Source organism: Rhinolophus ferrumequinum, chromosome 23, assembly GCF_004115265.2.
Source record: "Rhinolophus ferrumequinum isolate MPI-CBG mRhiFer1 chromosome 23, mRhiFer1_v1.p, whole genome shotgun sequence".
Taxonomy (NCBI): Eukaryota; Metazoa; Chordata; class Mammalia; order Chiroptera; family Rhinolophidae; genus Rhinolophus; species Rhinolophus ferrumequinum.
The window spans coordinates 33,633,543-33,646,935 of NC_046306.1; the positions used below are offsets into that span (position 1 = coordinate 33,633,543).

The following is a 13,393-nucleotide window of genomic DNA, read 5'->3' on the forward strand; positions in this document are numbered from 1 at the left end:
GGTCAGTGGACTAGCAAGACATCACATTTTAACATCACACTAGAAATGCAGTAAAAGATCCCCGCCACATTCGGAAGAATCACCACACACCCTTTCAAAAAGCCAATCCTGTTTCCCTACTACTCCATCCAGTGCCTGGGAAGGACAACCCTCACTCTGGAATGAAGTTTCTTGACCTTCTCAAAAGGTCACCCACTCGGTGATCTCTTGGGTTCTTTAGACATTTAGGGGCTTTTAGGGTGAAGTGGAGAGCCACAGGCATCCCCCTATCTTCGCGTGTCTTGTGTATATGTTGTAGCATCAGGAAGTGGATGGTCCAGGTGTCCCGTAAGCCTAGCTGTTGTTTCAGGGGTCAGAACCCCTGGGAGTGCCTCTGAGTCTTTGAGGGTGGTGATTTTCTCACTTCTGGGCACTGTGAGCCCTTCATAGTTCAAAGGACTCTAATGGAGCAACACTGGGTTTTTTGTTTGTTTGTGTTTTCTCTAAAGCTCCCTTTAGCTATAATTTTCAGCAGTTTTCTAAAAGTTGCATTCATTGAACAAATATTTATGGAGCATCTATGTGAATTCAGAAGTCAATGAGACCGACAAGCACCCTGTTCTCACGGACACAATGTGGAGTCCTTCATCTATTAAAGAGAACTTACTCCCTTTTTCCTGCTGTAGCAGTAATATTTGAACTTCACAACAGCCCTGGGGCAGGCATTCTTAGCCCCAAGTTACAGATGAAAAAACTGAGACTCTGAGAGGTAAACTTCTTGCCTAAGAGGTTACATGGCTAGTAAGTAGAATCCCTTCAACCCCTCTTTGCTATGATTCCTTTATATATGGCACCTAAGATAAAGTAGTGTCTTAAGTCAGTCTGTTATAAAAGGGATTGGCAAATTAAGTCATGAGATTCAGCTGCCTGTTTGTGTACACAAAGTGTTATTAACACAGCTACACCCATTTGTTCATATATTTTCTTTGACTGCTTTCCCACTGCAACAGCAGAACTGAGTAGTTGTGGCGGTGACCTCATAGCCCACAAAGACAAAAAGATTTCCTATCAGACCCTCTAAAGAAAAGATTTGCCACCTCTCCTTCTCAGAACATTACCCCTTATTTTAGTGAGAGTAATGTAAGCTCCTGTAACAAACCCCAAAATTTTGGTGGCTTAACACATTTTTTAAAGTTTATTTCTCAATCACACAATAGCCCAGCCAATGTTTTCTGGGCAGAGGTAGGGGTGCGGGAAGGGCTCTGCTTCAGGGATCCAGGCTGATCATTGTTCCAAGTTCATCCTGGGCAGAAACATCCAGCCAGCAGACAAGAGAAAAGAGAGATCATGCACAGGATATTTTTATGAGCCAGATATGGAAGTGGCACACATCAATTCCACCCACACTCTATTTATTGGCCAGAACTCTGTCACATGGCTGTGTCTAAATGCATATGTAGGATACTGGGAAATGTAATTTACTCTTATGTACAGGAAGAAGAGGAAACAGGTTTTGGTGAACAAGTAACAGCCTCCACCATAATCCCTAAATGCTAAGCATTCTTACACCCAGAAAAAAAACCTCTACTTTTGACATCTTGAATATGTTTTAAAGTTCACATACAGTATGCATGTTTAATTTTTTTTAATGTGTTCAAAAATTTTTAAATTGAAGTGGGGTAAGTTCACCCTCAGCTTTTTGAGGTACATACTGAAATACGAAGTCTGACAACTAAGTTCGAGAATTTATTGCAATGATGTTGCTAAACTTTTTTGATATCAGAGGGATTATTCATTATGAATTTGTACCAACTGAACAGTTAACCAGGTTTACTACTTGAAAATGCTCAAAAGCCTGCATGAAAAAGTTAGACGACCGGAACTTTTCGCCAACAATTCATGGCTCTTGCATCATGACAATGCACCAGCTCACACGGCACTGTCAGCGATGTTTTAGCCAGTAAACAAATAACTGTATTGGAACACCCTCCCTACTCACCTGATCTGGCCCCCAATGACTCCTTTCTTTACCTGAAGACAAAGGAAATATTGAAAGAAAGACATTTTGATCACATTCAGGACATCAAGGGTAATACAATGACAGCTCTGATGTCATTCCAGAAAAGTTCCAAAATTGCTTTGAAGGGTGGAGTAGGCGCTGGTGTCAGTGCATAGCTTCCCAGGGGGAGTACTTCGAACATGACCATAGTGATATTCAGCAATGAGGTATGGAGCACTTTTTCTAGGATGAGTTCATGAACTTAATTGTCAGACCTCAAATGTACAAGTGAAAAGACATGATGTCATGGATTTGCTTCAAAATAATCTGAGAGGGAAGTGTATGAGAATATAGATGAGGCAAGATTGGTCTTGAGTTTTGTTGAAGCTGTGTTATGGGTATGTGAGGATTCATTACAGCATTCTCTTGACTTTTGTATATATTTTTAAATTTCCTTAATAAAAAAGTTGTTTTTAAGATTACATTAAAACTACTCTTTGTTGCCCTGCAACAGTTTTTAGTAAAAGTAATAATAAAAATAAAGTGAAAACAATAGAATCTTGACCATAGTAGACTACAAGGTTCTCTTCAACTATCCTTACTATAGATGTTCTGGCTTGTTGTTAATTTCTCTTACTTTCTCCAAATATCCCAGTCAAATAAGCTTGTCGGGAAAATAAATGGATCAATAATAAAAGACAAAAATCTAAGAGAGAATAATACAATCAACAGATAGAAGAGTTAACAGTATTCAAAGTTCAGCTACTTATAGTAGGAACACTCTCAAGAGAGTTAATTTATTAAGTGGGTCTAAATAAAGACCAGATTTGTTACATTCATTAAACAAACACTGACTGAACAACTACTGGATGCAAAGCATTGTGCTCAGCTCTAGAAACAATAATGATGAGACAGGTGTCCCTGTCTTGAAGAATGTACTACTTGTCCGGATGGGTAATACCAGCTGCCATAGCAAACATCCCAAAATCACAGTGGCTTTGAAAAACCACGTTTTCTCACTGTGTAAGGTTAAATGAAGATATTGCTGGTCCAGTAGCTCTCTCTTGAGTAAGTAACTCAGAGAATAGGGCTCCTTCCACCCCAGATTCCTTTGCCATGTAGAAAGGAAAGAGAGTGTGTGTATAGATGATCACTCAGGATGTTTTATGGCCAGAAGTAGAACTAACAGAGCTCTTCACAGACCCAAGTGTTGCTGGAAAATGTTTCTCAAGCTGTGAACCCAGGAAGAATAAAACTGGATACTGAAGGGGTGGAGGGTTTGTGCTTATGGGTGGGAGATACACTCTGAAATGTTCTACCACAAAGATGATCCAGGTCTGGTGGGAAGACAGACAGACAGACAGAGGTGAAAACAGGCATTTTACTAGGCCATAGTAAGATGGATAATAAAGATACAAGGAAGGTGTTGTAGGAACTCTGAAGAAGGAGGTAGGATTTTTTAAAGTTTCATCAGTTATTGGTAAGATTTCATAAACGTGCTCGAAACTTAATTTGTTTAGGCTATTAAACTTATAATTCTTTTCCCACAAAAATGGTAAGCCCATGTTTCCTAACTCCTCAAAAGCAGAGCACTGCTGGCAGCCTTGTTTGACCACTTAGTCAAAGAGCATGGACATTTATCGATACTAGTTATGTGTGCTTACTAGAACATAAACTCACCTGGAATTTGGATCTCACAGCGTGAAAGGATTTTAATAGGATTCATTCATACATTTGTTCAACATTTTATAAAGACTTCTGCCCCCAAAATTCAATTTACAATTTTTACAACATCTTACAAAGACTTTGATCTTCAACTCTCCCTTTACAAATTTACAAGAATTTACACTCACTGCAAGGATTTCTTTCCAGAGTTTTTTAAAAGTTATTTTTCCTTAGGATCCCAAAATGTTAATTTTAGATGAGAGGAGCGGCAGTTGAGGCTCACATGTGGGGACTGTGTGTGATGAAAATGCAGGACACAGCAGCGCCTGGATTCTAATTTAGAACAGCCTGCCTCAGGCAATAGGAAAGTCATTTGTCCCTGTGCGCCCACATCACAATCTGGCACAACTGGGGGTTACAGCCAGCCTTAAACTCTGTCTGGCTACAGGATTCTATTTTGCCACCTTAATTTACATATTCCATCCCTGTGCTGACTCCCTCGCCCTTCCACCCCCTTTCTAAGTGATTCTAATTGGAAAACACACAGGAGGATACTTGTGGGATCTGAAAGCTGCTGAGATCCCCTCTTTGATCTCCCATCTGAACCACGAACGGTCTATTGTTTCAAATTCTCCCCAAGCCCTCCGGTTGACAATTATTGGCATTTTAGAGCCTGGAGATTGCAATAAGACGCCAGGCAGGACCGGCTGCCTAAAAATCCAAAGCAAGCACTCCCTCCAAACATCTCCCTAAAAAATACTGAAAGCGGAAAGATATCGCGTGCTTAGTTAATAAGCTGCCAATATATTAATAGGAGGCTAGGGCTGGTTAGAATTTTAAAGATGCTCAAAATATCTTTAAAGTGGTAACTAGCCCTTCCTTCCCCGACACAAATAAGCCCAACCAGCACCCCCTACCTTAACCACTGCTATATAAATTCGGCAAAATGCCACGGTGACCTGTGGAACTTTCGGAATGATGAGTGTGTCTTGTCTTAATTTGGGTAAGACTTGGCTAAAGTGCCTTGCGTAAAGCTGTGAAGTCAGAAGGTAGTTGATTTAAGAATCTTTTCTCAGTTTGTAGGACAGGGAAGATAAGCGCAGTAACAGGGCAGGGGGAGAGGGGCGTGCCAGCGAGAAAGGTTTGTTTATTTAATATCAGTCACCAAGGGAGAATCCGGAGGGCCGATTCCCTGGGGCACTGGGTGCGAGATGGCATTGGAAATTTGCGAAATGGATGAGTGCGAACGCCTGGATTGAGGACTCTGCGCGCGGGGAGGGAAGGGCTGGGCGGGCACAGGGGAGGAGGGAAAGAGAGAACCGGGTGGGAGGCGGGGGAAGGGTAGTATAAAAGGCCTCAGCCGCACAGAGTGCCCGCCACTCCGAGCCATCTCGGGAAGGCGGGAGCCACAGCAAGACCCAGAGGGAGGGGAACGAGCGCGGTGCTACTGCGGGGAACTGAGCCCACCTTCGGACCCAGTTCGCTCCTGCATCGGAGGCGAGTACCCCGCGCCCTCTGCTCGACCCGAGCCCTTCCACCCGCCAGCTGCCCCCGGCAAGGCATGAGCGGCGCGCGGGAGCCCGAGGCTGCAGCGCGGTCATGAGGCGGTGGCCCAGGAGCGGCGGCTGTGTGACTGCAGCCCCCAGGTCCCCTCCCGGAGCGGCGCCTCCGGGATGAGCTCCCCGACCCGCGTCTACCAGAGCTGAGATTGATCCCCAGTGCCCCACCAGCGTTGTGCGTGCCTGAGCCTCGGGCACCTGGCCCAGCAGCTTCCCGCGGCGACACCTGCGCACTGGATCAGACCCACGCCCAGCGAATCGGACTCACCTCCCTTCCCAGGCTCTACAGGGCGGCTCGGGTGTGTGAGCAGCGGTGCTCTGGAGGCGGGCGGCCCACCGTCCAGGAGCAAGTGTCAAGACCCTTCTGGAACGACCTTTTATCTTCCCCCTCTTACACACGCACGCCAGCTTCAGGCGGGGCGGCACAGTCGCAGGTAGACACCTGGCTTGCCCGCGCCCTCTCCGTTCTCCATCACCACAACTCCAACTCCACTTTGTCAATAAAGGTTTCTAAACTCGCCCAGATACCCCCACCCACCCACGGTCCCGAACTTCAGTGCGCCTAAGGGCTGTGCCCTCACCGGCCACAGCGACCTCGGCAGCGGTGGCGCGCACTTGGCACAGCCTGGCAGGCGGACGCGGACCCCGGAGGGCCGTCCAGGTCACCTACAAACAGTGACAATCCCCGTGTGCCCGGGGCCCCCATCTGGAGCCGGCTCACCCTAGCACTCTGCAGCGCGCTGCCCGAGGCCCGAAGGAGCGCAGGGAGGAGGGGAGGTGGCTCGTCGGGTGAGTGGCTCAGGGCGGGGGAGCCCAGCGTGGAGGTAACTCCGGGCCGCCACTGAAGCCCTCCTCCTCCTCCTCCTCCTCCTCCTCCTCCTTCTCTTCCTCCTCCTTCTCCCCGCGCTCCTCTGGCGGCCGCTCCTGCTCCAGCTGCGGCGCCGCGGCCACATCTGGGGCGCCCATGTGCGCTCGGGGGCTCGGCTGCGCCCGCCCCGCCGCCGCCCCGCTGCCCCCTGCCCGCAGGGTGGTCTCCGGCCCGGCCCGGGTACGGGGCAGCTCCCCGACCCCGCCGCCGCCGCCGGGGAGCGCCGGGGCTTGCTCCGCAGCCGGCTTGGACGCCCCCGGCCCCGCCGTGGCTCCGCCGTGGTGCGGCGGCGGCGGCTGCGGCGGCGGCGGTGGCGGCGGTGGCTCCTGCTCCCCCGGCCCGGCGCGTCCCGCGGCGCCCAGCGCCAGCTCCGCGGGCCCAGGGAGCGGGGCCCCGGCGGGGGCCGAGGCGGGAGCCGCGCTGCCGGGCTCCCGGGCTCCGACTCCTCCTCCCCCGGCGCCACCGCCGCCGCCGCCGCACGCCGCGCCGGGTCCTAAAGCCGCGCGCCTCAAGAGGATGGTGCGCCTGGCGGCCGAGCTGCTGCTGCTGCTGGGTCTACTGCTGCTGACGCTGCACATCACGGTGCTGCGGGGTTCGGGGACCGCAGACGGGCCGGACGCCGCCGCGGGCAACGCCAGCCGGACCCAGCTGCAGGTGAGTGCGTCGCTGCAGAGGGGCGCGCGTGGCAGCGGGACCTGGATGGCGGGGTGCTGAGTTCGCGCCTGACGGATGCGAGGAGGCTAGTCCCCCGCCCCACCGAAGTGCAACTGTTTCGGCAGCAGTTTCGCTGGGGCAACCGGTCTGAGGCAGAGGCGGAGCGGGGGTGTGTGCCCGGAGGCTGGGCCTGCTTCGGAGGTCTGGCGGCCGCGCTCCTCTAGTTCTGTCACAAGTCAGGTACTTGGGAGTGCGAGGCGTGGGATGGGCGGAGGATGTGTGGAGCATGTATGTGTTTGCTTTGGGATTCTGCCAGGCATTGGTTGCCCTTTAGAGGCCAAGTAATGTTACTGGGGGTGAGAGGCGGAAGTAATCTTTAACTATAGGATAACGTCCCCAAACTAGGTTTGGGAGAAAGAGTCCCGGTTAGTCTGCCCCTTCAGAAACGCAAAGGTCAGGAAATAATTTTCCGAGGAGAATGACCGGACACTGTTTTCCCACGCGGTCCTCGTGCCTCCGGTGTCCCTCCTGGGCCTCGCCGTAGGCTCCCGAGTGTGGTATTGGCCAAGGGGAGGGCGCGGAGTCCAGGCACCTGCAGTGATTTGGGCCGTGGTCACCCGGGGCTTTAAAACTTACAGCAAAGACTTCTTCCTAGTGCTCTGCCAGAGTTGAAGGTCGCCTTGGGAATGCGGTTCTAATGATCGATTTCAGCTCCAAGCCCGGGGGGAGCGGTGGTCGCGACTGGGGAGGTGTAGTGGGCGTCATACAAAAGATGAGGTCCCCTTTCCTAATAAAGTGTTGCCCAGGTAGGGATTTCCCGCCTCTACCTTGACAAGCGCTTTTCCTTGGGTCTAGGAGTGTGACAACTGTCAGTTTGGAGCATGGGTAAAAATCCGCAGGGATTGTCTCAGAAAGCAGCGGAAATTCTCTGGCTCCTAAAATCTCCCCAAACCGCCCCTCTAAAACTCTTTGCTCTGCAATATCAACATAAGTATTACTTATTGCTCCAAAGGGCTTTACAATCATTGTCTCTGCTAATTCAGTTTCACATCTTTATGTAACTTGTTGCGCAAAAAACTTGACTGCTAAAGAGAGAATTCACTTCAACACTTCCAAACAGTGCTTACTATGTGCTACTGTTTTAAGTGCTTTAACTGATTTAATGAGGTTCTATATTATTAATATCTCCCCTTTACAGATGCAAAAAATAAATGAGGTACAGAGAGGTTAAGAAATTTGCCAAAGTTCACACATTCCAAACTCTTGATTAATTACACCACGTTTTCTCTCTGCCAGGGTGTTACAGACTAAAGCAAGGTGACCCTTGGCACAAAAATGCAAAACCAGGAATGGAGAAGTATACACTCCCGAGCCTAAAGTTCTTTTAAATTTGGGACATTTCTGAAAATGTCCTAACTTTGTGGGGTCCTCTCATCTTCTGTGGGCAAACAGGTACAGTGACAGATTGATGGGATTCCTTTGGGGAAATGGAAGATACCACCAGTCTGTAAATTGTGTTATACCCACTAGTCTAACATGTAGGAATAATTCTTAATATCTTCAAGATTTCTGGAAGTCATATTTTATACATGATGCTTTCTTTCCTCATGGACTCATGAAAAGCTGTAAAAATGATGTTCTATGGAAAAGTAAATTTGGCAGATTTCTTTATGAGGTGTTTGCTATCATTAGAATAACCTGGGGCTGGCCTTTTCTGCCTGAACAGTAAGGTAATGAGAGAAGCAGCTGGTGGAAGTGGCAACTGCAAAGGGAAGTGGATTAAATTCTCCAAAGGGCCTTGAGCTGAAGAATTGCCCCAAAAGAGCAAAAGAAATGAGGGATTTAGAAAGAGTAATGCTCCTAGAAATAACTTGGGTCCCAAGTAGCTGCTGATCCACCAGCTTCAGTTTATCTTACAATAGTGTTCTGTTATTCTATCCACTCAATGCGCTTATACAGGCAACATGATGAGTTTAACAGTTTAGTTCATAATTTTACTCTCTTTTGTAATTTGTTATTATAAAAGTTTTATATTCTTCCTGACTAAAGTTATTTCATGGGCCCTCTCACTCCCCAAAGTTATTATGATTCAAGTGGAGAGTGTATGTTCCACCAAGTGAGGAGATCTGCAAAAGACATTTATTAATTATCCTGTTGTTTCCAGGCCCCAGCAAGTGAAATTGCTAGTAGCAGGTGTATTTGAAAACAAAACTGTGGATGCTCTGTTCTTTCTTGACATAAGCTAGATAGTCCAAGATGACCTCACTCTTTTGTCTGATGGTTGGTGCTGGCTGTCACCTTGGCTCTCTCTCCATATAGTCTTTAATCCTCAAGGAGTGTTTAGCCTGCTTGTCTTTACGTGGTGAACTCGAGTAGCAAGAGTAAAAGCAGAAGTTGCAAGGCCTTTTGATGAACTTGTACAATGTCAGTTCAGCCACATTCTAGTGGCGAAACAAATCACTGGGTCAACTCTGATGCTAGGGGACAGGAAATAGGCTGCTTTTGATGGGAGGACCAGCAAAGCAACATTGCAAAGAATGTGGGAAGGGATGGGAGGGATTATTGTTGCCATCTTTGCAAAATGTCTATCATGTTGACCTTTTGTCTCATGTACTTTGTAAATGTTTGGACCACTCTTCCACTCATCTTTTAACACTGTTTATGCTGCCTTTGGTCATGCAGAAACTTTTTGTTTTAAATAGCAATCAACTCTGAATCCTTTCCCTTACGACTTTTGGTTTTCTAGCCTTATTTAAGAAAGTTTTCCTCAAATAAAAATTGTCAAAATTTTTAAATATATTTTATTCTAACAGTTTTAGTTTTATTTATTTTGTTTGTTTAAGATTACAATCTACTTTGAAGTTATTTGTAGGTTTAACATTTAAGATAAAAATACAACTTTGGTTTTTATCCAAGTGAATAGTCACTTGTCCTATCATATTTCTTAAATACTCCATTTTACATTCATTGATACAAAGTAACACTTTTAAAACATACTAAAATTTTCAGATGTGCATAACTCTGTTTCTTGACTTTCATTTGTCTATTCATGTACCAATACCACACTAGCTTCATTTAATGTAGCTTCAAAATATAATAGGGCAAATTTCCTTTCATTTTAAAAATACCTGTCTTAGAAATTTTTATAAAATGTCTTCTTGCAAACAGACTTTGGAATTATTTTTAAGAATTCATTGAGATTTTAATGAGAATTGCTTATAATTTTTTGGTTAGTTGAGAAGCGTTGAGAACTTTTTAATTTTTAGTGCTCCCATTCAAGACATTCTATAGGTATCTATTTATTTTTTGAGTAAATATTTATAGTTCTCTTTATCTTTTTTTCACATTTCTTTTTACAAGCTATTTTCCAGGTTTGATTACTGTTGTGAACAGTGTTTTATTTTCTGCTATATTCTCTACTTTGTTAGTTCTGGAATCTAGGAAAGCTATACATGCTTACAGTTTTCTTGGTTGGTGCATGACAGCTAGCAATATCCACTTCAGTACCATTACAGTTTCATGGTATGAGTTGAAAATCTTTTCATTTTTTCACTGTAGTACTTTAGTAAAAGTTATCTGTTTCTTATGAGATTGTTGGAATTCAACAATCTGTGGGCCTGGTACCCCTTTGGTTGAGATTTCTGATTGACATTCCACATTATTCCAGTGTCAATAGTCTATTAAGATAATATAACTTTTCTTTAGTCAATTTTAATCATTTATGTTTTCCTAGAAAACCATACATTTTAACTGAATTTCAACTTTATCAGTATAAAGTTTGTACATAGTACAAGCATATTTTGCAAATATTTGATGACTGCATATTCTTTGTGATGTACAAAATCTTACATATCTTTCTAAGACCTATCAGATCAAGATGGTTAATTATATTATGAAAATCCTCCAAGTCTTGATTTACTTATTGTCTATTTATCTGTTGATTCCTCAAACTACTTAATTGCATTTTTACCCTACCTTTTTAGATTTGTCTGTTTTTCCTTGTTATCCCACTAATTTTTGTTTCACTTGTTTAAAGCAGAATCTATCATGTTAGGACATAAAATATCCTTTTTTATGGTTAATTACTATGAAGGCAAAATTTCTTATTTATCTTTTTATTGACTTTTGTCTGAAACATGTTTCTTGGTTGATATCAGTATTACAACTACTGTTTTGTTTTGTTTTTTTAATTTTTGCATTTGTTGGGTGTCTTTTTCCAATTTTTATTTTTAAACTTTCTTTGTCTTATTTGATTTAAATACCTGTCTTATTAATAACCAATAGCTAAATTTTCTTTTTCCATGCACTACATCAATGAATTTAACCCATTTATGTTTTTTTGTGATTACTGATAGATTTGAAAATATATATTTTTTAATTTGGTGTTCTCAAATTCCCAATTTTTATATTGCCTCTCACCCCCCAACTTATTTGTGTGGCCTTTGGCAAGAGACTTAGCCTATGTCTAAATTTTCTCATCTGTAAAATAGACATATAGTACCTACTTCCTAGTGTTGTTGTAAGTATTAAAACACTGAATGCATGCTAAGTGCTCTATTAGATTTTGGCAATTAAACATTTAATAAATATTTAAATATTATTTATTTTGTTCATTCTTCTTCAAGTTTTGAAAGTGTTCTATTTCTGTCACTCTTAACATTTTAACAGATTTGAACTCACATTTTTCTATCAATGCTGAAAATCAGTAAGTATTTGAAACCTTAACTAACCTCCTGGGGGGTGGGAAACAATATTCTGACATGCTTTTTTATCTCTCATGTCTCTCAAATTTTAATCGCACTATCTGAATATTTAGTGCTAGATTATTCCTTTTTCTTTCTTTCTTTTCTTCTTTCTGTCTTTCATTCTTTTTTTTTTTCATTATAGCTATCTTAGGAATAATTTCTTAGAAGTTTTATTGTACTCCCAAAAAATATTTAGACTTAACTATAAGATTTATTTATTTCTTTACCTGTTGCTGCTGCTTCTTGAAGCTCATATTTTCATCTTCTATTTTGCTGGAATACATTCTCAAAAAGTTCTTTCAGAAAAGTTTTATTGTAAAGTCTCAGAGAGCCTAAATTTTTAAACATATCCTTATTTGGTTCTCACACTTATATGCTAATTTGGTAGTTGGCTGTGTTCAATCTTGTTCCCCCTTAGAATTTTAAAGCTATAATCTGATTTTGAAAAACCATCTCGCGTTGCAGTGAGAAGTCTGATGCTATATTTTTTTTTGTAGGTGATTTAAAATAACTGGAAGTTTCTTGGATTTGTCTCTTTATTCATAATGTTCAGAAATTTCATCAGTCTGTGTTTAGATTTAGGGCTTTAGTTATTAGTCCTGTTCAGCACTTGGTGAACCCTTTCAGTCTAAAGCCTCAAGTGTGTCTTTAGCTTGAGAAAATTTCTGTAGTAATCCCTTTGTTTATTTCCAATATCCATGTACTCTCCTTCTGGAACTCCTATTAGAGTTTAAATCTAATATTGGAATTTAAAGATCTATCTTCCATGTCTCTTAATTTTTTCTTTCATATTTTATCTTTGTGGTTTTTCTTTAATGTGTTTTATGTTGTGGCTCAATCTTCCATCCAGCTTTTGCAACCCCAAAGCTAGCTCTTCCACTCTTTAGTCAGTTTCCTGTCCTCACCGTTTTCTCCTAGCTTCTGTAGCCTCTCTTCTCTTCTCTTCTCCTCTCCTCTCCTCTCCTCTCCTCTCCTCTCCTCTCCTCTCCTCTCCTCTCCTTTTTTCCTTTCCCTTTCTTTCCCTTCCCTTCTCTTCATCTTCCCTTCCTCCTCCTCTTGTCATCCTCTTCCTCCTTCTCCTCTTCTCTCTCTTCTTGCATTTTTTAAAGTTTTATTAATAATGAATAATTTACATACAATAAAATGAAAGGGTCTTAAAGGTTCAATTCCATTTTTGACAATTGTATATGCCCGTGTAGCTACCATTATCATTAGGATATATGGAACATTCCCATCATCACAGAAAGCCTTCTAGAGCTCCTTTGTAGGCAGTTCACTCCTCTCAGAGGCAAACAGTGTCTGACTCCTATCACCATAGATTAATTTTGCCTGTTTCACATCTTCATATAGATGGAATCATACTGTACATATTTTTGATGTGTCTAGCTTCATTTGTTCTACATAATATTTTTGAAAATCATTTATGTTGTTGTGTATATAAGTAGATTTCCTTTTTATCACCGAGTAGTATTCTATTGTATGTCTATACCACAATTTATTTACCGATTCCACTATTGATGGACATTTGGGTTGTTTCCATTACTTTGGATATTATGAGTAAGACCATATTAATGTTCTTATACAAGGCTTTCTGTGTACATGTGTTTTCATTTCTTGTGAGTAAACACCTAGTAGTGAAACTGACACAGTCTCTATTTTTGATATTATTATGGAAATTCTTCAAGGGAAATTCACTTTTTTGGAGATCTTTCTTTTACTTTCCCAACTTTGTAGTTTCACTTTTAATTGGTTACCATTCCATACCTACCAGAAATCATTCCTTCTTCCGAAGGTGACCCCCTCTCAGTTTACCACTTATGTTGTGGATTTATTTTTATATTTTGTCTGCCTCTTCAGGAGAATTTGGAGAGTGAAAATAAGTAAACAGAAATGCTTGATCCAACACCTTGCACTGAGACACTAT

At 43.1% G+C, this 13,393-nt stretch overlaps 1 protein-coding gene across 1 annotated transcript in view; it reads left to right on the forward strand.

The window, feature by feature from the left end:
• Positions 1-6,474: 6,474 nt before the first annotated feature.
• Positions 6,475-13,393, forward strand: part of ISM1 (isthmin 1) — a 68,894-nt gene continuing 61,975 nt past the window's right edge. Inside the window, exon 1 of the mRNA XM_033095298.1 lies at positions 6,475-6,724. Within this exon, the coding sequence (XP_032951189.1) occupies positions 6,587-6,724 (138 nt within the window). The 5' untranslated portion in view covers positions 6,475-6,586. The remainder of the gene's footprint in view (positions 6,725-13,393) is intronic.